This window comes from Actinia tenebrosa, unplaced genomic scaffold (assembly GCF_029948245.1).
Source record: "Actinia tenebrosa isolate PJP-AT-01 unplaced genomic scaffold, QUT_ActTen_1.0 PGA_scaffold12__29_contigs__length_12842862, whole genome shotgun sequence".
NCBI classification, from domain to species: Eukaryota; Metazoa; Cnidaria; class Anthozoa; order Actiniaria; family Actiniidae; genus Actinia; species Actinia tenebrosa.
This window is the reverse complement of record NW_028292572.1, coordinates 5,709,164-5,736,864: the sequence shown is the minus strand read 5'-3', so window position 1 is coordinate 5,736,864 and position 27,701 is coordinate 5,709,164. Positions and strand designations below refer to the sequence as shown.

Below are 27,701 nucleotides of genomic sequence, written 5' to 3'. Positions count from 1 at the left end.
AATTTTCGGGATGAAGAAGCTGTCGAAGGGGAATTGAGAGGAATGGAAGTGAAAGATACTCGAATATTACTAAGCGTTTTTCCCTATACTAGTTTTCAGTCCTAAAGTACCAATGAGTCAACTTTACAACATTACAGTTCATAATATCACGGGAAGTGAATGACTGAATGATGCAGTAAATGTTTGTGAAAAAAGTCAACAAAATAATTGAGTCATTATTCACATCAATTAATGCCGGTGAGTCATCATTGACTTAAACGATTCTATAAGCCTGGTCAGTGATGCGTACTCTTGATCAGTAATTAGACGCTGTAATGAGCGATGCCAAACTGCTTTGCTCTTTACCGTCAACTTCATACTAAACGAGATTGGGAAAAAAACAATTATTTGAAAACTGAGAACTTATATTTAAAAGAGAAATAAAACAAAAACCTCGCTTATTTATTGTTTATTTTCTTACGCTTTTTTATGTATTTAAAAAACATTTTTTGCCATTTTAACATCATCTAGTAACTGACGAAACAAACACTTGATATTCCACCATCAACATCATCATGTCATTCGTGACCTTAGAGAGATTAATTCAAAGTAAGGGGTCTTGATCAACAACTTTATGTCTAAATATTCAGGCCGAAATGACTTTAACTGACATTAAAAGGGCTTAAAAGTAAAACCGAAAGGAACACACTTGTGTTTTTGAGTGTTTTATTGTTTGAAGAGATATTCATCTTGCTTTCAATATTAACAGTTAAAATGTCAAAGAGTGAAGAGTAGAGAAGGACGAGGTGTTGTAATGTTCTATTAAACTCGTGTACAAGCGTACAAAACAGCGTACAGGTTTACCCGAAAGCCCATGGGACAAGGTATTTGCATATAGAGAATACAAGGTAATCCTAGGTTGTCATTATTGTTGGCTTAAAGTTATTCACACATGTGGACTGTCATTGGTCGTTACGAATAAGTTTATTGTCTAAACTTAGCAATAAATGTTTACCCAAGCTGATGAAAAAAAAGATCAAATTCGATCGGCTCTGTTAGACAAAAGTGCCTCTCAACGACACATTGTGTACCTTGACAACGACACTGTTGGTGAAGTAACTAGTTGAAAACTATAGCTTACACGGCAAGGTGGTCGAAACGAAAGAGCGAAATTCAACATGGGTTTTACGGAGCTAACGAACCCTCATGTAGCTAGTAATCTTCCTGGGTAAGATGATACAAAACTTATGTTTTTATTTAGAATAATCACTCCATGAAGTTAGTATTTTCGCTTCTTTTAATTAGTATCTATCAAGCCAGCAAACACGAGGTGCCGCGTTTTTCAAGGGACTAACTCAAGGATAATTTACCGTATCTACTGAGATCTAAAGGCCATTTTAGTGTTCAAAATTTAATTTTTCAAGAAGTAAAGATAAAGGTATAATCTAGTCTAGACAGAAGGAAAAGCTGGTAGAAAATTTCGTCTCATAGTCAGTTTTTTCATTTCTTTAGTCATTCGCATTTGTTATCATTAGTGTTTTCATTCTACAGCTATCCATATTTCACGAAAAGCATTTAAAAGTCAGTCATTCTGTTTTTCAAACCGATTATTTTAAAATAAAAAGAGGCGGAAAATTCATGTTTGTTATTCACGGTTTTTATTCTAAAACCCTCTGTACTTCATGAAAAGCACTTAAAATTTCCATAAAATAAAAAATCAAGTTTATGTTTGTTTATTTTCCAGATATCGTGGATACTGTCCGCAACTGAAATACGAATGTGGTCACACATATGGTATTGCTACAGATAAACTGACTACAGTAAGTATAGTAAAAATTACTGTAAAAGATTCAAGCTTATATATTTATAAAATGAGACGGAGCTAGTTCAATGTATTAATATTGTAGGTCGTTGCGTGAAAAATTCATTCGTTGTATCTAATAATAATTCTTATACATCTTATCCAAATTTGATTGATATTTCTTGGTCGAACACACCATTGAACTTGCAAAAACAAAACTTCAAGGAAAAAGTACACGATTTCAATTCAATAACATAAGGAAAAATAACATATAATGATCGATACACTCACTAGAGATGAAATAGCTTAAAATATTACATGCAAAAAAAAAAACCAATTCTTGGATGAGAATATTCCAAGCCGTTTTAGGCTGACTTTTATTTTATTTGTGATTTAGAGACACACACGAAATGAAAAACTGAGGACGACAAAACTTGAAGATACAACCACAAGATCGTTATATTTACCACAACCGAATGGCGACAACAAGTTAACAGCAAACATGGTTCCAGGATACACAGGTTAGCCATTAAACAACACACTCACTAATACAGTCAATTAGAAGCTTTTTATTGTATTTGGTACAATTGGAATCAGATGACTTAATCGCTTTTTTACGGCTTCAATTCAATTTCAAAGCGTAAAGATTGACTAGCGGAAATGATGATGAGAAGCTTCGAAAAATATTCCTCGACTCCTTGGGTTTCTTGTTACTAGGTGATATTGTCGAACAGTTTTAAGAGAGCTTTTGACATCCCGAGACAAAGCTGACAAAGACTTAGTTCTTAATAAAGAATGAAGTTCTAAGGAGCTAGATGATCATTCATTTTCAATATCATACTCGACCAGCGTGGTTGATTTACGTATACTACCACGTGACCAGCACGAACGGTTTCCATCTGATTGAACCTTTATTTTGCTCTTTTAAATTTCATAGTCTAAGCCCAAATTTACAATGTATTTAGTTAAGTGGAATCATATTCTCTAACAAGGGTTTGGATTTTAGCTAAGGGATTAATTCACGGAGGTCAAAATAGATTTCTCTTGAGAAACACCACAGGAATCCCAAGCTCTTGATTTCCTGTCTTCTTTTCCGTCTTGTTTTCTCGCTTTTTTGAAATAAATAAAGCAGTAATAATTTTTTACTCTCTTTAGGTTACGTTCCAAACGTTCGTTTTCTTTACGGATCGAGATACAAAGAAGCCACAGAACAAGCTGTCAGCGGATTCATGATGAAAGATGGCAAGCATCGACAAGAGAGTGACCAGCTTAAAACAGCCGTGTACTCAAAATCCAAGCTAACTACTCGGGCTGACTTCAAAGAACCCAACCAGTACCCTGATCTACGACCAAGATATTCCAAGAATTACTTCCCAAGTAAGTTGATGTTTAAATGGTAAAATATGTAGAGAGGATATTACACGGTAGCGCGAAGATAATAAGTTACTATTACATAATTAACAATAAATATCTATTTTTCTCTATTTCGAAAAATTGATATCTTCACACGGAAAATAACATGTTATTTTCACGTGTGAAGACAACACCATTGCGGTGGCTGTTCAAAAATACACGGAAAGAATTGCCTGAAAAAGCCAAAACATACTTCATTGATAATCATATAATAAACAGAATATTACATGGGCGCTTGGAGATACGAATTTTATCTTCTCGTGTTGAAAATCTCTTGAAAATTTGCTACGCTCACTCGTGAGAGGTCTTTTCAACACTCGAAGATAAATTTCGTATCTCCGCGCGCCCATGTAATATCCTCTATATCTTATTTTTTCACCACGAGAAGATGAACTTCATATCTTAGTTCAAGACAACCTGTAATTTTCTTTTTATCATATAGACACATTCACAAACAAAAATTGAATGTAAGGTAAACAAGTTAGTGAACGTACTTGTATTGTCAAGTTTCGAATTCACCTTTTCGGCTGTCACGTGGTATAAAATTGTTTTGAATTGTGTTATGGTCATCAAAACGTTCGGACATTGCTCTCGAATTTCCGTACAAATGTACTGACTTAAAATGAACTATTTACTTGGTTTGTTTAGTTAGAACTCTAAATACAAGTCAAATGACATGCCTCCAATCTCCATTTCTAGGTGAACAGAGAGAGTTTTGTGAAGCGCCAATGCCAGGGTATACTGGGTACGTCCCTCGCAGACGAGAACACGATCTCAGGATGAGATATGCAACTTGGAGTAAAAACGGCTTCACAGACTCGCTGGATATGAGGGTGAAACAAGAACATCTTGCAACGAAAAAGATTGATCACACCACGTGAGTATTGTGGGAATGTTAGGCAAGATAAAAAATGACGTACATTTTAGTTATGTCTTCTCTTCTCTTCTCTTCTCTTCTGTTCTGTTCTGTTCTCTTTTCTTCTCTTCTCTTCTCTTCTGTTCTCTTCTGTTCTCTTCTGTTCTCTTCTGTTCTCTTCTGTTCTCTTCTGTTCTCTTCTCTTCTGTTCTGTTCTCTTCCCTTCCCTTCCCTTCCCTTCCCTTCCCTTCCCTTTCCTTCTCTTCTGTTCTTTTCTCTTCTCTTCTCTTCTCTTGGCGAGCAGGCTCCTTTGAATTGTTATAATATTTAGGGATTAGAGGCTAATGCGAGTGTTTGGTTTAAAAATACAAGCACAGGCTGACTTGATGAATGAAAATTGCACGAGGCAAAGCCATATGCTTAGCTTTTGGACAGTGAGCAAAGATCGAATATTCAATAGTAATGCATATTATTGTAATATACTAGAATGCCTGAAGCAACCATCACGGTATCCAACACCCAACACGGTACACTATATAAAGTATACGGAATGAAGCCCAAATATACTGGATATATACCACGTAAGTACGACACACTTGCCCACAACTGCAAGAAGAAACCAATAATAAAAAATCCCCCAATTGTGTTTTCCTATTTTTAAGAATTCTTGAAAACAGTATGTCTATCTTGTATCTTTAATATTTTTTCTCAAGAATGAGCGACAAAAAATAGACATAGGCAGCATGCGTCAGTTTGCGTCGATTCGTAAAAAGTACAGTTGAAAGCTGCGCATGCTATGCTTTTGTTCACGGGAAATAGTCCAATGCTTTTATGATTTTATTCTTTTTTATTGATCTATTGGTCATTGATTAGCGTACTTCCATCGAGTTTTGAGTGTACGCGGGAGATTGCTAAGCACGAAGGAAGCGTAAGAGTCACGCGAGGCATAGCCGAGTGCAACTCTCGCTTCTTGAAACCAAGAAAAATATTTTGTTTTGAAATATTATTAAAAGAAAATACCACTTTATAGTTCTTGGAGAATTAATGAAAAATAATATTTTTCTTTAATTCTTCTCGAACCGTGATATTTCTTATTCTAAAAAAATAACAAGAAAAAGAATTACACAAAAATACTGTTTAATCCTTCCAATTCTCGACTTTCACATCCCCATAATGCCTTGCGTTTTGGGGGATAACCAATCAGAAAACTGTCCCAAATTGAAAGGTTTCTTAATTGAATTTATACTATATCTGCTTTTATCTGTACAATACTGATTATCAGTTTATTCCAAGTTATTTTTGCGTGTACAGATCATCAAGAGTTTTGGTCTTACAGAAAATGTATTGACTTACGAAAAAATGTTTAAAATTTACCCTAAACGTCTTTAAGCTTCTATCTTTTTATGTTTTTTACTTCTTCATTTTATTTTTGGATACCAAATAAGGTATTTTCAACATTGTCTGATCAGCCTTCAGCAAAATAAGTGTGTTTTTACCCTCTGGCTACCCCCCAAAGACGCAAAGGATTATGGGGATGCGAAAGTCAAGAAAGAACTTTCAAATTCAGAGCACGTGTTTGTGAGCGTGTTTGGTACTCTAAGCAAACATCGTCATTCGACCAATCAAAGCGCACGTTATGAATTATTCTATCATTCGTGTTCTGAAGTCTCTCCTTTCTGTCTACAGAACGTCGGTTTAGGTTTGGTAATACCTATGGTGACACAACACGAACCTTGCCCATATGTGGTGACACTAATGGATATTCAGTCGGCAAATACATCACCAATCCTGTCATGTAAAGCATTGCGTGACATTAATGTAGCTTAGCGTAAAACCTGCGAAGGATATGCTAACATTCAGTGTTAAGTCACACCAGAAATTAGTCTTCTGTTTCTGTTTCAAACGCGACTGAAACTTTCAAGTTGACGCCAAAAAAGTCGTCGTATTCATTCAAAAACGTTTTGAAAGAAGTTGTTTCGCATCTCGCTTGGTCGTGCGAAGTAAAGGACTTGAAAATGTATAGTTTACTACATAAAGGATTAACAGGGGTGGGTATGGGGACCCCGGCTGGGGATCAGCTAACCCGGTTCGCTAATTATTTTTTTAGAATGTTATGTGTAACACGTAACACAGGTATCCCGATCCAAAATCTGAATTCACCCCTCATTAAGGCGATAGAATATGAATGAAGCCATTCAAAATAAAGTGCCGCCAAGATAAACTTTTCTCTGTCAAATTTCTACGTGAGCCAAATGTAGGCCAGATTGGATCCAAAAGATGGACAGACTTTGGTTCAGATTTCAATATGGTTATTTTGCATCTCTGAAGTATTTATTATTTCTATTGAATTTTTTTAAATTTCTACAAGATAAATTTAAAGGACGCAATAAGTAATCTCGCACAAAAAAAAATATAGAGAAGATTATTCAAGTGACATAAATAAGCAAAGCCATCATAAAATGCTGCCTAGTACACGTAGTAATAGAGAAGGTGTTATTCGTAATAGAGCATGGTTTCTATATGGCTCAGTTTTTCCAGGTTTTCTTTACTGTGAAACTTCGGTTAAGCCCCGCTTAAGGCCCTTAAGGCGATTTTCACGGCGACGCAAAATCACGCGTGTGAACACCCGGCGATTTTACTGCGATTCTTTCTGTAGTTGTGCTGCGATTTTCTGCGATTTTCTCGGCGATTTATGAAACGCAATCAGTCGTAGCAGCGGTCGTAACCATGACGCATGCGTAGTAAAATGTTGTTTCAATTTTTTGGTTCTTTAATTGTTAACAAATATGTGAAAAGCCGTGAAATTTCAGTGTTTTGGGGCCTTGATTTGCTATGAATAATGATGAATTTGACCCTGCCAATTGCGTCGCCGTGAAAATCGCCGAAAAAATCGCACCTCAAATCGCCGAAAAAATCGCCCGTGTGAACACCCGGCGATTTTACTGCGATTCTAGAAATTCACGTCGCCACGAAATCGCAGCTGTTTCGAACATGTTCAAATTTCACTGCGATTTGGCTGCGACTTTTGTTGCGATTTTTGTGGCAATTTTCGGAAATATGAAACGAACGGTGTTATAACTAAGTAATTTGAGGTTTAAAACTAGCACAGGTTTCTACAATCTGACAAACAAGAAAAACCAACAAGGTAAAACACATTGAAGCAGCAATAGAAACCATGCTTAATAAACTGATGGAAAGGTTTGACAACCACTGTCATTTTGAAAAAAAAAATTTTTTAGTATGTTTGACTAGTTTTTGTTTATAAACTGCATCAAAAGCATAATTTACAGTAATCCATAATACCAAATATTGGTGCTTATGGAAATAAAAAGGTTATTTATTAATTATGTCATCCGATTCGCAATTAAGTTCAAAAGAAGAGTACTTAAGGACGTCAAAAACCACCGCCATCTTGTGTGGACGACTTAGGATAACAGGTCACGTGACCCAATCTTCCTTAAAAAGAACAGTTGAGTCAAAATGAACGTCAGAAATGAAAAGAGCACCTTGATGTTATCAAGAGAGCGAAGTTTCGTAATGTTAGCTGTAGGAGGAATGGCATTAAAGGATTTGTATGGGAAAGGCGCACGTGTTGGCTGGTAAGCCCTTGCAGATTTTCCCATACAAATCCTTATGAAACATTCAGTTCTATATTTAATGTCATTTCCCCTCTTTCGCTTGTTATGAGACGAAACTTTTCCTTGGCCTACTAATATCAAGTTGCTCTTTTCATTTACATTGTTCCTTTTGTCACAGGTGTTTGTTTTAAGGGAGGTAGGGTCATGTGACCATTCAATCCCACACAATCCTGTGCACCACAAGGTCGTTTCGTCTTTGTTTCAAGACGTGTTCGTGTTGGTGGGGAAATAGTTATGCGAATTTAATCAAACAATCACTTCTCTAAGTATCTAATTACAACTGCGTAAGCTAATATTGTAACATCTCCCCTTTTATAATGTTTGAAATACATGGCTGGGATGATATAGAAAGATTTTAAAGATTTAAAAAATAAATGACCAAACAAAATGGCTGACTAAACTACGAAATGATTATATGGATATTAAAGTTCAACTGTAACAAAATCAATGTCCTATAAATGTTCGGTAGTCAAGTAAACCGATCAGGTTTCTTAACCACTCTCTGACTTCTTCGCAGTACAGGTGGATTGACCGCGGGTTCTGACGCAGGTAGAACTTGAGGTGTCCTTGCACTGTCTGCCTCTGGTGATGCTTGTGTGTCACTAGCTGGTTCTTTCGGTGCTTCGTCGACGGGCTTTAAAAGCTGTCTGTTTCGGCGAAGTAACTCTCCGTTCGACTCAACTAGATATGACCTGTCTGAGAGTTTCTCTTTACAGTTCCCTACTTCCCAGGGCTTGCCTCTCTGGTTTGGCGCTACTCTTACCTCTTGGCCTATTTCTAGGTCTGGTAGGACCTTTACATGTCTGTCGTAGTGACTTTTGGCTTTCTGGCGCTTAAGGTGGATTTTGGTTGTCACACCTTCCGCTACTTTGGGATACAGAAGGTTAGTTGCTATGGGGACTAGTGTCTTTGTTCTCCTAGACATCAAGCGCTGTACTGGGCTGCTCTGCATTCCTTGAGTGGGGGTATTTCGATAATCTAGCAAGGCTAACCACGGATCTTTACGGTCGTGCATGGCTTTCTTGAGCAGGCTCTTGGCTACTTTCACTGCTGATTCCGCCTTTCCATTTGACTTTGGGTGGTATGGCGATGAGGTGACATGTTTGAACTCCCAGTCTCTTGCGAATTCAGCAAACTCATTGCTGACGTATTGAGGCCCGTTGTCGGATACCAGCACATCGGGTATCCCATGTCGACTGAACTGTTCCTTCAGAAACTTGGTAATGGATGCTGAGGTTGTATCTTTCAGAGGACTTATTTCTATGTAGTCTGAGTAGTAATCTACCAAGACTATATAGTCTCTGTTCTGCAGCGTGAAAAGATCTGTGCCTAGTCTGCTCCAAGGTCTGTCGGGTATTTCGTGCGACTGCATTGGCATGCTGGGGTTACTTGGTTGATATTCTGAGCACACATGACAAGCCTTTACTGCATTTTCGATGTCGTGGTTCATTGCTGGCCAGTAAACGCGATCTCGTGCTTTCCTTGCACACGCCTCGATTCCTTGATGACTTGAGTGTAACCTCGCGACTACTTCAGATCTGAGGGCTCGAGGTATGATGATGCGTTGATTCTTGAATAAGATGCCGTTGTGGAGTGTCAGTTCCTCTCGGAAATGCCAGTAGTCTCTGATAGCTACTGGTACTTTGTCACGTACGTCAGGCCATCCTATTAGTATAGTATTCTTAAGTGACTGCATTGTAGGGTCTTGCTCTGTGGCTTTTTGTAGTTGCGCTAACCTTTCACTTGTGACCTTTACATTGTCGAGGGGGTTGATTCCTTCTAGTTCTAGCGCAAACACTTGGAACTCGTCTCCAGGTTCTCCTTGGTCTGCGAGGAAGGCTCGTGAGAGGTGATCTGCCACGTACATTTGTTGTCCTGGCTTGTAAGTTACGTTCAGGTTGTATCGCTGTAGGCGTAATATCATCCTCTGTAACCTGCTGGGTGCTGCTAACAACGATTTCTTGAAGATCACTTGCAAAGGTTTGTGGTCTGATTCTACTGTTATCAGCTCTCTCCGTGTGATGTACTGGCTGAACTTTGCACAAGCGAAGACGATTGCAAGACATTCTTTTTCGATTTGTGCGTAGCGTTGCTCAACTGGTGTGAGAGTTCGGGATGCAAACGCTACTGGTTGGCCGTTTTGAAGCAAGGTTGCTCCGAGGCCTTTCTCACTAGCATCACATTGGATAGTGACTTCTTCGCTCATGTCATAGTACTTGAGTACTGGATGCGCAATCACGAGTTGTTTAACTTCTGAGAAGGCTTTGTCGTGCTGGCGTGACCACACAAATCTTGCATTCTTTGTGGTTAGTTCACGAAGAGGCAGTGCGACTTCTGATAGTCGAGGGAGAAACTTGGAGAGATAATTTACAAAGCCTAGTAGGCTGAGTGTCTCTTGCTTGTTGGTAGGCTTTGGCATTTCGGTCACTGCTTTGACCTTATCTGGATCTGGCTTGAGTCCGGTGGATGACAAGATGTGTCCCATGAACTTCACTTCTTTTCTCCGCATGATGAGCTTCTTGCTGTTCAGCTTTAAGTTGATCTGTCTTGCTCTCTTGAGCAGACGTAGCAGATTTTCGTCATGGTTTTTGTTGGCTTCTGCTAATGTGTCACCGTAACCGACCACTAACATATCGTCGCGGAGCACTTCCACGCCTTCTAGGTCTCCCAGTCGCTCGTGTAGGGTGCTTTCGAATTCCTCTGGGGCTGAGCTGACGCCAAAGGGCATGCGTAGATATCTGTAACGGCCAAATGGGGTCCAAAAGGTTGTAAGCTTACTGCTAGCTTCGTCCAAACCGATTTGGTAGAACCCATCCTTTGCGTCTAACGTTGTGAAGACTTTGGCCTTGCCGAGTCTGGGTAGCATCTCATCCATCGTAGGCATTTGGTATTTGGGTCGTTTGATCGCTTTGTTTAGATCTTTGGGATCCAAACAGATTCGTATCTTTCCAGGTTTGGCTACAACGACCATGCTGCTGATCCATTCGGTGGGTTCTGTCTCTTTGACAATGATTTTCTTTTTCTCGAGTTCAGCTAACTTTGTTTTGACTTCCTGGCGAAGCGTAACTGCGATTCTTCTAGGCGCGTGTTGAACTGGCGTGACATCTGGGTCAACTGCGATTGTAGCGTTACCAATGTTTCCCAATCCTTCGAAGACGTCTCGAAAATCTTTTAAGATACTTTCTTTAGTTAGGGGCAGAGTTCCGGTTTCTTGAACCGCGTGGACTTGATGATCGATGTTTAACTTGATTAGATCTAATTGTTGGCATGTCTCGGCTGATAAAATTGGTTTGTGGTTTCCGTTGACAACCTGAAATTTGAAGCAATGTTTTTCGTTGACCTTAAGTGTCACTTCACCTAATGTTTCCATGATTGATCCATCAAACAATCGTAGTTTGACATTGCTTTGCTTGAGCGTCGGATTACCGTCTTGGTTGATGATTGCTACATCCTTGTGGCTGATTACGTTACAGGTCGCTCCTGTGTCTAGTTGGCAGTCCAAATCCGTTTTATAACTGGAATTGGTGTTCATAAACTCAAGCTTTGCAAAAAGCTGCTTGCCCTTCGTTTTCACCGAACCAACTTCTTCAATCTTCAACGTGAATTCGTCGGATGAGTATTCTCCTTCTTCTGATTCTCCTGATTCAGCTGTCATCGCTTTGACATTGCTTGACCTCGATTTACACACAGACGCGAAATGGTTTTGTTTCTTGCACGTTTTGCATTCACGGCCATAGGCGGGGCAGTCTTCTAACTTGTGTTTCTGAGAACCACCACAGCGGTAGCACTTGTAACTGCTCGTTCGTTGACTTGTAGTTCGTTTACTGTCCTCGCTTGGCGTTCTGTGGGAACGTCTGTTGTTGTACTTGTCACTTGGCTTGCTTGGAGATTTAGGCTTCCGTTCTCGTATTTCATTGATTTCTTCGTTATTTGTCTTATCCACTAGACTCATGGCTTTTAACTGACTGCTAGCTAATTCACTTGAGCGGCAAATGTTGAGGGCTTTGTTGAGATCTAGACTGTCCTCTTTTAAAAGACGTAGTTTTGTTGCGTGTTCTCGTATACCAAGAACGAGTCGATCCCTGATAAGCTCTTCCGTTAACGGACCAAACTGACATGATGAAGCGCATTTTCTAAGGCGATTTACGTAGCCATCTACGGTTTCTTCTGGGCCTTGAGTACAGCTGTTGAACAGATATCGTTCGTACACCACGTTGCGCTTTGGTTTGAAGTAGGCTTCTAGCGCGTTTAAGCATGTGTTTACGTCGTTCTTTTCTTCGTCACTTAACTTGAGATTAAGGAATATTTGCAGACATTCCTTCCCCATTACAGAGCGAAACGTTGCTAGTCGTATCTTTGGGTCTTGCTGGTACAGTCCGGTTGCGACTTCGTAGTCCTCCCACTGTTGTTTAAAGAAGTCCCAATTGTTTACTTGATCTCCTTTGGTATTCATCGGCGTTGGTACCGGAAAATGCGACGTGAATATTGGTCCTCGTGGACCGCTGCTGGTCGAAGCTTCCTCCTTACTTGACATATTACTTCTTCAATGCCTCGGCAGTAGGAACTTGACGGTTTTTTTTCAGCTACTTTGGAAGCGTTATTTCCAATTTATTTCTGACACCATGTTTCAAGACGTGTTCGTGTTGGTGGGGAAATAGTTATGCGAATTTAATCAAACAATCACTTCTCTAAGTATCTAATTACAACTGCGTAAGCTAATATTGTAACAGTCTTCCTTTGAAATTTTGTAAAGGCCAATAATAAACAGTTTAAGACTGCACCCAATAAAGTAACAGTTATCATGTATCATGTAAATAGTAATGAGATAAAGTGTGATATTAGTTTTGAATCAGATAAATAGAATCCAGAGGCATCCGATGTGTACCTATATTGTCGATCTCGTATCCTGAGCCTGCGTCTCTTCTGGCCTGTGGCGAAGAACGAAGAAACGAGATTGCTGGAATGTCAGAAGCTTGCCCCTGGGCAGATTTTCCCCCTCATTACAGACGATGTGTCATTCCTTTGAGAATAAGACTGATTGATTTAGTTCTAAAGAGTTAGCCTTAAGTTTCAAGTATGGACACTAAGTTTTGGCATTTTGTGAAGTCCAATTTATCAGGCATGTTTGGAAGTTAAATTAACATATTTTTACAATAGTGAAGTAGCGTGTGTCTTCGAAGGAAATGTGTCTACTTGGCTCTACATGGGCATTGATTGGGTAAAGCTAAACTTTATTCTGGCACACAAACAGTACAATTGTGTAGAAATACCACCCAAAAAAAAACAGGCTAGGGAAAGGCCCGGTGAAACCTAAAATCAGTGATGCAAGGCAAAAATTACGATGTATGACAGGAAAGTTTAAAGGAAAACAGTACAAAAACTCACGGAATTGACAACACGGGATTCAAGCACGGCACAATACTTCGTGCACATGATAAACACATATACCGCGCAAAGGATTACGGGAAATCAATACAGAAGCGTGGAATAGAAACGCGGAAACTCCGGAGTTACTAACTAATACTCTTGTTAAGAATTAGCCTCAACAAATAGCATGAAGACGTTTTGACTAATTGCCCTATTTCACTATGACGTCACATCAAAACAATCTTCAACAATCTATTGTTTAAAAGCAAAGGATCATGGTCGTCGGAGGGGGTCAAATCAACGCAAATTCACCGAAAATTGTTCTAAAACCCGTATCAATCCACAAAGAGAAGTAGAATAGCCAGCAAACGCTCAGAATATTTTTGAGTACATATTAACACATATTATATCTGAAAACCAGGCCATTTTAGATTAAACTGTTTCGCTAGGAGAAAATTTGGTTGAATTTTCTATTGGATTTGGCGATTCTATCCCCCACATAAACAAGCAGTGACGTCATAGTGAATTAGGTCAATTGCATACGAATTTACAGCAAGCGCAGACGTTTATCACTCGTGTCTCTTATGGTTGGTTTGGTTGAGAAATTGTTGATACGCTTGTGTTTGGTCGTGAATATTCCTTTTCTATATTTTAAATCAGCATTAAATTTAGGTTCTAATTTTTTAAACACACCTTTTCATCGTGGATTTTTAAAAGTAGGAGGTCAGTGTTTTAGTATGAATGAATAGCTACACAGGAAGCAGAGGGGCGGCACTTATCTTCCATTGTTGTATTTTTTACCGCTGTACATGATATGAGTAAGCTTGAGCCCGTCAGATACCGCGTGCTGCAACTCGCGCGCTGTGCCTTAGGCCTAACGGGAAAAGGATAAATGAGCGCGCTGTGCCTTAGACCTAACGGGAAAAGGATAAATGAGCGCGCTGTGCCTTAGACCTAACGGGAAAAGGATAAATGAGCGCGCTGTGCCTTAGACCTAACGGGAAAAGGATAAATGAGCGCGCTGTGCCTTAGACCTAACGGGAAAAGGATAAATGAGCGCGCTGTGCCTTAGACCTAACGGGAAAAGGATAAATGAGCGCGCTGTGCCTTAGACCTAACGGGAAAAGGATAAATGAGTGCACTGTGCCTTAGACCTAACTGTTCCAGTTGCTTGGCGTAGAGTGATTTTCATATGATCGTGAAAGAATAGACAAACTAATAGTTAGTAGTAGACTCTAAACCAATGATTTTCTTTTGTTCTTTATCAACTATTACAAACTAAATGGTCTATTTTCTTTCACGGTCATGTGAAAATCATTCTAGTAATACATTATAATTAGTATTAGTATTATTACTAGAGTGCACGCACTAAAACCGTGAACATTAAATAGTACTAATTAGTACTATTTCATACAGAATCCTTTGTTTTCTATTGTTTAATTGTCACTATTTTATGCTAAAAATTAGTATTTGTTTCACGGATTTAGTGTGAGCACTCTATCAAGCAACCGTTAGGTCTAAAGCACAGCTCGAGCATTGCAGCGCGCGGTATCTCACGGGCTCAAGCTTACTCATATTATGTACAGAGGCAAATAATATAACAATAAGTGCTCCCCCTTCTGCCCCCTGTGTAGCTATAGCGCTTTCAGGTTTATAATTGAGAATTGCTGGGTTTCAATTAGTCTCACTCATAATTTCCAGTCGATCATGCGCGATGTTCATCAGCTGAATCACAATTTAACTAAGTTTTCAATAAGAAAATATAACTAGCTAAAAACTAGTGTGAGCTGCGCCGGTGTTTCTAATGAAACAGTAATGATGAAAAGGTAAATTATATACCGTGAAAAGATGAAAAGACTTACTGACGTTTCGGACGCTAGTCCTTCGTCTATCATATATACATTCCTTTCTGCCACCTCTTTCTCTTTTACTCCGACGAAGGACTAGCGTCCGAAACGTCAGTACGTTTTTTCATCTTTTGAGTTTTCGATAGAGTTTTTCTGGCTGACGGTACATGTTTGATCACCATTTAAAGTCGTAAGATCATGTGGGGTTCAAATACTTTTATCAAGGAATCGAAGACCAATGTGTTGAAGACAAAAAACTTCAGCAGACTTTTGTTGCTCTTAGTTAACATCTTTATTTAAGATGCAATATACATCCGTGTCGTCACTGGACAATACTGATCACGTGGATCATTACCACGTGACTTACTAATAATACTCTATAAATAACATCAACTTTGGTTTCAAAATAAATATTTCTAAATGTGGGCAGATACGACCCGCTAAACCATATAAAAGAAAAATGACCTCATTTTTGCTCTGACTGCTCACTCCAGGAATGCTTAAAACAAATCAGAGAATATTCTTACGGAAAACAAACTTACATTTTTGTGTTGATTTTTTTTGGATAATCAGTTTTCAACACATTTTTTAACTAAAATTCGAAGTTACAGCCCCTTTCTCCTGGGGCTAATCATTATTTTAAGAGGAGAGGCAAAGAAAATTTAAACGTTATCCGCTCGCCTACCTCACCATTACAACCACTTCGCCCCCGTCATATGACATCTTCACGCACCTCTACCATGCATGAATGAATCCATTCTGTTTTTTGTATATATTTTTTTAAACCATTTGCAAGCGTCAGGGAAACAAAATGATGGTTTTCAACCATTCCCAAGAGAATTAAATAACAAAAGACACGGCGGCCATGTTGGGGGACATAACAAAATAATTCATCGACGATTCTTTTGTTAAGTTCATCCAACATGGCCGCCGTGAAAACCATCAATACCCTGAAGCCACGATTGGAACGGTCCAATGAATTCTATCAAGTCTATCCACAGGGATCCCAGTACTCAATCTGCTTAGCTTTTGAGGATTAGGACGAGGTACTAGTACTCTCTCGGCAAAGCCTAATGCCCAGAAAGAAAATATCCCTGTCTTGAAATATCATCCTTTTCTTTGCTCTGGAACGTATAGTTTAAGTACTTTAATCTAGGAACTGGAATTGCGCTGAGTTCATTCCGCTCAACGTGTTGTTGCCATTTTTCATTCTTCCGTTGTTTTTGATAGCCAAGAACCATTTGCTGGTGCAGTTAAACTTGTCGGACAGGTGGTACGACCGGTAAGTGATATAGCTGTTCATTTCGTGATTCTCGATCCAGAGTGATGTGGAATCCTTCTTGTTCTGGAACAAAAAGAGCAATACAAAAAGATGCGGTAATGATTTGACTCGTCGAAAGGACCTCTTGGGAGTAATGGTTTCGCATTTCAGTTCACGTGTCATTCCCAAGAGTATTATTTCTTAGCTAAACACTTGCGCATGAGCAAACACAGGAATATGGATACGGGGAGAGCCAATCTCGTGCCCAGAGCCTGCGTTTCTTCTGGCCTGCGGCGAAGAACGAGGTCTCTGACATAATTCATATTTTGGCGCATGCGCAATTTTTGGAAAGTGAGATATAAACGTTTAAAATAAGCAAAGTAAAAGTTAAATCTAAGTCAAAATCAAAGTCAAAATCATAATAAAAATTAAAAATCGGGAAAATTTTTTTTAAATTTTTGGCAAGTCTTTGAACGCGTGCGCTGTTATACCGGAAGTCCAAGAAATCCTGGTCTCAAAAATGGATTATGCCAGAGCCCTCGTTCTTCACTGAAGGCCAAAAAAAACGCAGGCTCTGGGTACGAGATGCCCATGCACTGTTCTTGAAATTTTTTTAGAAGTCATTCAATTACAAAATATTTTGAGTTTGAATAACTAATTCACCCCCCTCCATGGTGTATGAAATTAACATCTAGCCCCCCACCCCACCCCCCCCACCCCCCCCCCCCCCCCCCATCCTTCACTGTGGTTTAACTTTAGACCCCCCTTAATTGTGTGGTGCACGGGTGAGCCAGCAGTTTCCTTATCCCTCACAAGTATCTATTTACGGACACGTTGTTTTAGGGAAACAAAACTTACTGTGGCAACAATGCGTCCATTCTTTTTCATCGCGACATAAAGACCTGTCTCAACAGCCATGATTCTTATTATTGATGTATTGAATGATTGTCGCTCCATTTGCACTGGAAGGAAAAATATATACATATGCAACGTCAGTATAATTAACAACTATTGGCCGAAGGCGAAGTGAATATCAGGATTACTTTCCAAATTTTACAGTACAAAATAGAGAAAAATTTTTATTTTCAAAACACGATCCCTTTTATCAAGTGACATTTTATGTGCTGTCCTGGCAGTTTGCTTCATACAACATTACGGCAATTGATGGTTTTCAACCATTCCCAAGAGAATTAAATAACAAAAGACACGGCGGCCAAGTTGGAGGATATAACAAAAGAATTCATTGACAATTCTTTTGTTAAGTTCCTCCATCATGGCCGCCGTGAAAACCATTAATACACCTAGTTTCAAACTCATAAAATGCACATTATTTTACTTAGGATTAGCCTCGCAATTGAGGGTTAGAATATTCACAAATACCAACGGTAAAGAATACACGACTTCCACAATACAACACTTTGAATTTGATAGCAGGGGCTTAGGCAACAAAATGGCGGCTTTTAATTTCCAAACGCCAGTACCAGTCAGCGGTACTTATAGTTAGTCACGTGACCGACCTTGGTCGGCCATTTTGTTTTCTTCGAGTTTCGTTGTTCGTCTTGGTTGTACAGTCAATTCAAAAAATGTTGTCGTCGACCAACTCAAGCCTACGTGACTGGACCGAAAGGAGCTCTGGGTAGTAATCATTGAAGCCGAGTTGACTCCATAATTTTATCTGATTAGGTATGCCTGGTTTACAGCATGAACCTTCGTAGACGAGCGGGAAGTGTTGAAGGAGACGTTTTTTTAATGCCTTCATATTTTCGGAATTGTGAACTGAATCATAACTACTTTGTTTTTATTTCCCTAACTTGAAAGACATGCATTTGATGGATTGTTTCTCGCCATTATTATATTAATACTAGCAGGAACAATTAATTCAGAAAGAATATCTAACCGTTTCAGTGATTTTTACCCATATTTCTTTCGGTCCAGCCGCGTAGGCTTGAGCCGGTCGACGACAACGTTTTTTGAATTGACTGTATACCAAGTTTAAGGAGCTGTTAAAACCTTTTGCCTGTGTCTTGGCTCTTTCTTATTATCCATAACTGGCGAAATTATACGAAAAACGTTAGCGTTTTGGGGCCTCAAATAAAATGGCGTTTTTTTCAATTTGGACCTCCCGCTTCGGAAAATCCTGGCTACGCTCCTAAATGGAATTTCACTTGAACACAAGAATATTCGAAGTTAACCGTGCGCGACCTCAGAGAACTCGAGCCATATCTTACCATGTGGGGAATTTTGATCGTTAATACCCTTGACTGTGCCATTCTGGAAGACTGCAAGCATGTTATTAGTCTTGGAAAAAAGTATTCCTCGATCCGTGTTGGTTGGTACGGATGGAAAATCTACCGTGAGTGCTCTGCGGCTGCGCAGTATTACTGACATGTCATTGGTCCGTTTGGAAAGCATTTGATTGATTAGTTCTCTTTGTTTTTCATCCTTTTGTGTTATTTTAGGGTAGTCTTTCTTGTCTTTTAAGGTGGGAAAGCTACTAACTCCTATAAACCAGACGAAGACCAGCGCCACTTGAAGGATTGAAATCTGGAAGAAAAGTTATACCAAATATTATGGGTTTTACACGATGCTGTCAATTCAAACCTACGGTACAGCGGTTTCTGTGTTGAAATAGACGAAAGCGAGGCTAAGGCAGGCCAATGGCCGCGGTTTCTTTGTAAGAAGCACAATGGTAAATCTTACACAGTTGGAGTGTTAAAATATGAATAAATTCAGCTGATGGCGGCCGGCAAAGCGCTTCGTCTCTTTGCGTATTCTCCCACAAACCGCTGTGCCAAAGCACCGCAGTATAATAGATCTTTTTCGAGATGCGCGAGCGCTGCCAAAAGTATCGCGTGCTCAGATTTAAAACAAGGCATTTTCGGGCAAGACTTTGAAATTATGTTAACGAAGGAATAGTTTGAAGTTTATTTTAGTTGGGGAGCAGGTTAATAACTTTTTGAAAAAATGAAGCTCAATTCAGACAAATCTTTCTTCAAGGGCTTTAGAAATCGCTAGAGCGTTTTCACTCACGTGACAAGACAGCTATTTTGGTATACCAAACAATAGAAGATAATATAGGTAAGTTGTAGTGCTTGGGAACGAGGTTATTCCGGGCGAAAGCCCTTGGAATTAAATTCGGAAAAATTAATTTCCGACCTCGATGGGATTCGAACCCACGGAAATTAATTTTTCCGAATTTAATTCCATGGGCTTTCGCCCGTAATAACCTCGTTCCCAAGCACTACAACTTACCTATATTATCTTCTAATATTTCATTAGTGCCACGCGGTCCACATACTCTCATCTTTGCATCATAATTACCGCGACCTAACATCTATTTCACCCCGGCCTGCTCTCAGTCTGACCTCTAGCTCAGCTGGTAGAGCATCGGTAGTACAATTCCGAAGGTCGTGGGTTCGAATCCCAGCGAGGTCGGAAATTAATTTTTCCGAATTTAATTCCGAGGGCTTTCGCCCGGAATAACCTCGTTCCCAAGCACTACAACTATATTATCTTCTACTATTTCATTAGTGCCACGCGGTCCACATACTCTCATCTTTATACCAAACAATAGAAACTTTCTGCACAGTTTTTGCATAAAAATAGAGTTCAATTCCCGGAGGATAGAAAATATATTGTTTTGGTACACCAACATGGCCGCTGTGGACACTAGAGAAAAACATTGTTTGGGCATGCGTGCATTTTAGCACGCTTTTTAAGAATTTAGAAGAGTTTGAGTGAGAAAATAATTGTTTGTTTTCTACAAGTATACTAAAAAGTTCGAGAGTATACTTTTGTCAGACCAAGATACTGTATTAACAAACACAATATGAAAGAATTAGCCTTAAGTTTCAAGCATGGACACTAAGTTTTGGCATTTTGTGAAGTCCAATTTATCAGGCATGTTTGAAAGTAAAATTTACTTATGTTTTGACTAATTTGCATACGGATTCAGAGCATGCGCAGAATTCTTTTCCTGTTTTTTATAACACGCCTATCTGTAAAGCTGTTCTTCCGCTTGTTGGGAGATCAAGGAAAAAAGTGACCTTCTCACGGTGATACGTAAGAGAATAGATTTACAAATATCAGCAATCACTCGTCATATCGCTAGATGCAAATACCAAAAGTCACGAAATATGCTTCGCATCTATTCAACTAGTTCCCTTTTGCTTGTCAATCGACTCTACATAATCCTGCCGTTTTCCATATTCTGAGAGCTCAGAAAATTCAACGCCTGTTTGTAAAATTGGTTTTTTACTGCCGCCAGTCAAGAACATAAAGGTTACTGACTGATTAGCTTTGATTGACAGCAGCGGGAAAAAAATTTTAAGCGTGCAGCTTGTAGCTAAAGATTTCGCAGAATATCGAAGACCACAGTACTGATCATAGATTTACCTTGATTCAGGTGAAAAATGCAATAACGCGATAGTTATTGACTAACTTCCCAGTATTTGAAACTTTTTTCAAAAACCTAATGTATTTGCTTTTACTTGTGCCGGCTAAAATGACTTATAATCGTTTGTTATCTTGGTTTCTAGTTGAGCTGGCTTGAAGTAGTGAAAGGCCCATTGGCCCTCTTGTTCAGCCGTTTCATATAAGGCTCGTAATTTACCTATTACGCATGTTCTTATTTGATATCCGAGCCCATCCCACACGGCTTACCGGAATTAGCGCTATATAAAATATAATTTATTATTATTATTATTATTTATTATTACCACTCATCTCTCCCGATTTATTATCGATTGTGGCCTAAAAATTTTTTTGGCAAGTTCTATTTTAGTTATTTGAATAAGTTCGCTGATCTTTTTTTTTTTTTTTTTTTTTTTTTTTTTTTTTTTTTGTTCTCCACCTTTTCATGCTGGTTTTACGGGCTCTAATCTAAAGGATGTTCTAAGGAGAAATGACGGTTATTTCTACTCAAAGATCGCACCACGAGGTACTGGAAATTCAAATCCTTTGAACTTGACATTGAGAGAAAGTCATGGTCACTACTCCCCTATGTGCCTTCATTATACGTGTGGCCAGGTTTTCGAGTGAGAAAATATATAATATTTTGGATGAATATTTCTCCTAGTTTAGATTTTTTTTTTTTTTTTTTTTTTTTTTTTTTTTGCATTAACTATATCAGCACTATCAAATTGGTATTGATAATCATGAGAGAAATCCAATTCCAGTGAACACTCTTTTTATAAAGAATTTTCAGTACTCTCTTACTTTTGCCCCCGTTATTTTCAATTTAAAAAAACCTGGATTTCCCTGTTTTCAATCTCGTCTGTTCACTGAATCTGAGGGTGTACGGCCAACTATAGGGCTGTAGTAGTTATTTCACGTCTATGGCTATGAGTTTCGATAAATTGAATAAATTGTTGCTACTTAGCAATAAACGTAAATCTTTGCCAAAATTTGCCATCGAAATAAGAAATCTCTTAAGAATCGTTTTATGAAAGGATTCTTTAGCGAGAAAGCGTGCCTTGAAACAAATTGAGAAGAAGCATCTCTCGCGAATCTCGCTCTAGAATAGAAAATTGTGCTTCAGAATAGCACAGAATAAAAAAGCTGTGAGTGTGTAAGTCATCTGTTATTATATTAGATAGCAAACGTTATGTTAACACATCAATTAAAGCATCATCTTAAGGTCAAAGCTAACTCCTAATAGTCTTAAAGTAACAGTTTCACTTTACGTACCTGAATGATCATTCCACACATGCTTGAAAATAATTTAGCCAAGTTTACTCGTTTCTCGCAAGCCCGTCAGCTTGGAATAAAGTTGGGCGCTTAAATAAGGACACGGCAAATAGCCCCCCTTTGAAAGAAAAGCCTGTTCTTATAGTTTAACGCGGTGGACTTCCTGGGTTTAATGGACAAAACAAATACATTTGGCATAAGTCTTGAAGGAATGGTTTTGCGTCAAATAATAGCGGATCAGTAATATCCGACTTATTCCCGCACAGTCTCTTCCTTCCTTTCAAACCACTTGTTGCCATTTCCTAATGAACCTACGAGCAGCTTTTATTTAATCTTATTGAACGCGTTCCTCAGGTCGCCGGCCATCAAAAGATGCTTCGCCATGAGAAAGGTTTTCTGGGTCATTCGATGTGAACACACACTGGGCTCGTATCTCTAGCCGTCATTACATCATGTGGGGATCTTTTTAATAGACACTGTAAGACTTATTTCTAGTGCCGATTGACTAAACGTTTGAATCATTAACCAATAAAAGCCTATGACACCATTATTCCTTTTTGGAGAAATATTTGACTTGGGATTTTTAACTACGCGTTACACCATGTGGGGACACGAACAAATTTACGAAGGCACGACTGTACAAATAAAACGCCGACGTGAGCTCGGAATCCCATTCCGGTATCAACGATAAACTTCCGGAAATGCTCGTGACCTAACAAAGCACGTGTGAGCCGACAGATACGTGGAGAAAGTTTTCTTTATGGAAGTGTTTTTCTATTTTAGTTGAAGGATAACGTGCAAAAATAGATGATGTGATAATACAGAGGCGAGTCATGACCGTCTATAGACAATCTCTAGATATTACGGCGAATAAAAAACTTATTAACATAAATTTATTTCCCCTATAAAAAATTATGGAATTTTTTCCCTCTTTGCCGACCTCATTTTCAACATACTATGTTCCTTATTTATTCTATGTATTTCCAATTTTCTTCGGTTTGATTATTCTTCATAGCTATTGCGAAAATCAAGCTCTTTTGGACTATGTATATTTATCGGATCAGGAATTTTCTTAACCTTAGGAATTTTGACACTTACAGACCAAAGCGCTCCGGATTCAATAATGATACTTGAACCGCGCCGAAACGTGTGAACTGAGACGTAGCTGTTATCAAATTCGATCTCAAAGACTTTTGTCGTGGATTTTGACATTTGTGCAGCAAAAGGAGAGAAGAGGAGACAGAGAGAGATAGAGACAGACAGAGACAGAGACAGAGAGAGAGAGAGAGAAACGCTTAATAGTATTCGAATTAGATTAATCATTATATTATACATCATACAAGAGATAGGGATAAAGAGAAAAAAAGAGAAGAGAAGAGAAGAGAGAGCCGCACTTTCACACATCTTTCAAACCTTGCGGTGCTTTTAATATCATTGATATCCACTCCCTGCCTTCTTTATATCTTCTTATAATCATCACATAAGTATTTTGTCTAACTCCCACATGGTAGAGGATAATAGACGTTTTTAAAGCTTATCCTGGCTTAAGTCTTAAGTAATGTGGGAAAATGTAACTTTGTAATTTAGCATAAACTATCCAGTACTGTTACTAATTTTGCATGAATTGCTTCATGGAATTGCCGGTTAGTCTTGAGAGAAGAGAAAGCAGTGTTCCTATCGGCAAGTTATTTGAAAAAAGGATAAATAAATAAAGTAGAGAGGAGAACGAGAAGAACAGAAAGAGCAGGGGGGGGAATGAAGAAGTCACTGAACAAGATCACTTATTTAATTCAGTATTGTTTAAGATATTCGAGTTCACTGTCATAAAATACAAAATAAACTACGATTAGAAGAAGAAGAAGAAGAAGAAGAAGAAGAAGAAGAAGAAGAAGAAGACAACAACATTGACATCAAGAAAAGAAAACCAAAAAGGGTAAAAATGGCAGGTTTTCAAATACATTTGAGAAACTTTATAACTCATATTTCTACAGGTTTCAGGAATCGTTTTGTTTTTACGTCCATTATGATAAGATACTCTGCTAGATAACAAAGAATGCCGCTTCCCCTTCTTACGACAACAAGTGCTTTTGATTTGTTTGTCAGTTGTAATCCTAACGTTATTCATAGGAATTCGACCGGATATTCCGAGTCTTAAAGAAATCCGTTTAAATTGTTTATGTTAGTGTAAAGAGGTATAATAAATATTGATGGCGGAGCATTTTCTTGTGTTATATAACTCTGGCTCGTCGCCTTTTTGTGTTCCAAGGTCGGCATGAATCGTGATAACAGCACCAGTTATCATCAATTATATAACAACCTTTGACAAATTGTCGAGAGCCACACATGTTGTGACTGATCTCCCGCCATTTATCCCACGAACCGAAGCCTTATCTTTTTGTTGAGTTAACGCCGGTGGATACTGAGCGCCCGCCCACCAAGAAAAAAACACGATTGTCGGACGACACAAGACGACGCAAGACGACACCTTACATGTCACGCAATCAACATAAGCTCTCATAAGTAAAATTTGCTGAAAATAACAAAAAAAATAGACTAAAAAAACCTGGAGATTGCATTAAAATCACATCAATTATATGACCAACGTTTTCAAACCGACTTTTCAAGATTGGTTTAGCGAATTATTACACTAGCGTCGTAGCTGAATAGAGCTATAAACTTTTCGTGAAACAGGGTCTTACATAACGGAAACATTCAATAGACTTTCCTCAGTAGGATGCCATCTTGTTCGTGTGTGACTCTCAACACCAACGAAAAACACGCGATGCTAGACACCTGCAAAGTGGCTCAGAGGTCTGATCGGTTTGGCCGGTGCGAATCATTTGAAAATCCCACATCTAAGGACGGTTCTGTTAGCGCGTTTCCTTTGACATTCGATCCGTTTCGGAAGCCATTTGTTTGGTATGGTTTGATTTCTCTCCAGACAGTTATCAGCTGCCATTTGATTCGTCGATCATAATCGTGCTCGCAGCTGTTTCAGTAATAGCTATAATTTTTGGGGTTTTTGTTATCTACATTTTGCATTATATTTTCAGACTTCAATTAGGAGCATATTAATTGAATTCATTAAACTCGGGCTTCCTGATTCTTTAATTTTTTTTTAATTCGGAAAATTAAAGAAACTAAAGAAAACTAGCACGCAAAAAACGCACACAAATTCTTAAAATCTCTAACAAACTTAACATACACGAGGGAACCGGATTTAATATAGTTCCGCCGGCTATTTTTATCAAACAAGCACTAAGAAAAAATGCATGGGGTTTTGAGTTGGAGTATAATATCACACGAACACCAAGAAAAAATGCATAAATATTTCTCACGATTCTTAAAATGTGATTAACAAATGGAATGGTCGTTCGCTGAAATTTGCTCATAATATTTTTATAGTTTATTTGTTAGTTATTTTATTATCTATCGAGATTTAGTTATGTAAGATCTTAATATTGATTCAAGATAATCGAAGAAAAACAACGAACTGAGTAATGGCTTGGTAGTACGCCCATGTGCTCTGCACATGCTCAATTCGTACACTACAAGCTGAGCGGAGAAACAATGTTAGCCAATCAGAATCGAGAAAAAATTGCAAGACTTTCTAGGGCACCAAATAAAGAAAAAAATATTTAAAAAGGTTTTATAAAATAACATAACGACAAAAAAAACAAAAAAAAAACAAAAAAAAAAACATAACGAAAAGAAATAGAGGATATTACATGGGCGCGCGGAGATACGAAATTATCTTCGAGTGTTGAAAAGATCTCTCACAAGTATGAAAGTATGTTTTGGCTTTTTCAGGCAATTCTTTCCGTGTATTTTTGAATAGCCATCGCAATGGTGTTATTTTCACGTGTTGAAGATATCAATTTTTCGAAATAGAGAAAAATAGATATTTCATTGGTAATTATATAATAAATGATAATAAAAATAATAAAAGAGTTTTGTAAACTTTTTATTAGGTATTTAAGGCCACGTATTTGGTCAAAGCTTGATATGGATCTAAGATCATCAATTAGTATTAAATTTTTCAAAAGGAAAAATAGAAAAATGGACCTAGATAAGCTTTTAGATGATACTAACTGTTGCAAAATGTGCACCTCCTGAATCGACTACTATTTATTCTTAATTAATTAATTATCTTTATTATCTATATATTTTATATTATAAATTCTTAATATATCTAAATTTATTATCATATATATAAATAGATGTAAGTATAGCTTTTTTATATTTTACTTTATATATCATATTATATTTTTTATGGTATTTTTTTCTCATTTCTTTTTTATTTTGTGTCATCAATTATTGTAGAAGCTAAATACATTGACTCCTAAATGAAGTTTATTACTATTAATATTATTATTATTGTTATTATTATTATTATTATTATTATTATTATTATTATTAAATATTTGGAACTCGTAAATCGACAAAAGAGTCAATTCACGGATGTCAAGTTCGTCAGTCTATCCATCAGCACCCTTGGTGTCTTCTCCAACAAATCATCAGAGTTTGTAGAAATGATGCACGAATTAGGTTTAGAGAAAAAGCAGTAGGATTAGAATATATATTTAGGAGCGTAACGAAAATCATCATCAGATCCCACTTATTCATTTTTTGTTGTCGTAACAAAGCATGGGATAATCCTGAATTGATTAAAGTTTTAGTTTTGTGAATTTTCAAGAGTTCCTAAAGTCATATTCGAGTATCAATTGTAAATTGTCTTAAGTAGAGAGATTTATAATTGCTGTAAAAATCTTAAAATAAAGTTTTCATTATTTAATTATTTATTCTAATTATAAATTATTATTTATTATTAGATTATTTTATTATTATTATTATTTATCATCATCATTTTGGTATATTCATTGCAATGGCGAAAATGGTTTTATAGTTCGTGGCAATTTTTGCAAGATTTCATCCTTCAACGCAAGAAAAGGATCCAGGATTTATCCCATGATGCATTGAGAGTAAAATAATTGTCGGCAATTGAAAAAATAATGTCTTAGTAGATTGATATGTCATTACCTTGTAGCGTTATCTTTCTAAATCCTTTAGAAATTCAGGACTTGTACTCGTCAAAATACTGGCGCCTTATATTGGGAGTTACTTCAGGTAGGTCAGTTACAGGATTTTCATTAAAGGCTAAGCAATCCTTAGTATGATTGTTTTTAAGTAGTAGAAGTATATTTACGAAAAAGATGCACTTAAACCGATTGAAATCAATATTTCATGTGCTGTGATTGCGTTTCGAGAAACAAAGGAAGAGACCGGAAGTAGTAAAAATACAGTTACTAGGGAAAATAACCAAGATGGCGTCTCGACTTATTAAGACCAACCAAAAAAAGCCTTGTTAGGGCCGGAATTATTTTCAAAGTTTCCGGTTTTGTAATGGAAATTGTATTTGATTGCCATCCCAAAATAGATATTCGGAGTTAATTTAACTGAAAAACCATCTTCAAAACCTAATTTACAAAGCGCAACCACTCCACATGCCTCGTTGCATTTTGAATTTACCTATTCTGTCAAAAATGCGCATGTGCGAGAAAACAAGAAGAATCTGGGTCTTCCGGTTTGGAGTTTTCCAGAGCCCAATTATTTCGTCGAGGACATGCGCAGTGAGAAAAATAAGGAACCGACACGAGTGAAACAACATCGGTCCCCACCCTGCGCACGCTGCTCGAATCGTATGCAATTAGTTCAAAAAATTTGTTGTACCAGGACTTTCAAAACATGCTGTGATAAATTGGACTTCCACCCAAAATAGCCAAAACTAGTGTCCATGCTGAAACCTAAGGTAATTTTCTTAATCGTGTTTGTTACTACAGTATCTTGGTTG

At 37.9% G+C, this 27,701-nt stretch overlaps 2 protein-coding genes across 3 annotated transcripts in view; one reads left to right on the top strand and one right to left on the bottom strand.

The window, feature by feature from the left end:
- Nucleotides 1–1,022: 1,022 nt before the first annotated feature.
- Nucleotides 1,023–27,701, top strand: part of LOC116307009 (ciliary microtubule inner protein 2B) — a 35,075-nt gene continuing 8,396 nt past the window's right edge. Inside the window, exons 1-7 of one of the 2 annotated variants that reach the window (XM_031717152.2) lie at nt 1,023–1,207; nt 1,724–1,799; nt 2,178–2,301; nt 2,936–3,157; nt 3,893–4,070; nt 4,536–4,630; nt 5,736–6,069. In XM_031717152.2, the coding sequence (XP_031573012.2) occupies nt 1,158–1,207; nt 1,724–1,799; nt 2,178–2,301; nt 2,936–3,157; nt 3,893–4,070; nt 4,536–4,630; nt 5,736–5,848 (858 nt within the window). In that variant the 5' untranslated portion in view covers nt 1,023–1,157 and the 3' untranslated portion in view covers nt 5,849–6,069. Of the gene's footprint in view, nt 1,208–1,723; nt 1,800–2,177; nt 2,302–2,935; nt 3,158–3,892; nt 4,071–4,535; nt 4,631–5,735; nt 6,070–27,701 lie in introns of those variants that run through there. The other variant, XM_089028042.1, reaches the window with a different exon arrangement.
- On the bottom strand, nt 15,176–22,476 carry LOC148912101 (fibroblast growth factor 1-like). The gene is made up of 4 exons (XM_089027887.1): nt 21,851–22,476; nt 18,391–18,706; nt 17,021–17,124; nt 15,176–16,246 (listed from the first exon to the last, which is right to left on the bottom strand). The coding sequence occupies exons 1-4, from the start codon at nt 21,869–21,871 to the stop codon at nt 16,049–16,051; spliced, it is 639 nt and encodes a 212-aa protein (XP_088884013.1). The 5' UTR covers nt 21,872–22,476; the 3' UTR covers nt 15,176–16,048.

Coding starts and splice junctions, on each gene's coding strand:
- LOC148912101 (XM_089027887.1), bottom strand. CDS start 21,871: ATGTGTGGAATGATCATTCAG. Junction 18,707..21,850: donor TGTGTGGAATGATCATTCAG/GTACGTAAAGTG, acceptor CTTTTCTTCCAG/ATTTCAATCCTTCAAGTGGC. Junction 16,247..17,020: donor ATGGACGCATTGTTGCCACA/GTAAGTTTTGTT, acceptor TTTTTGTTCCAG/AACAAGAAGGATTCCACATC.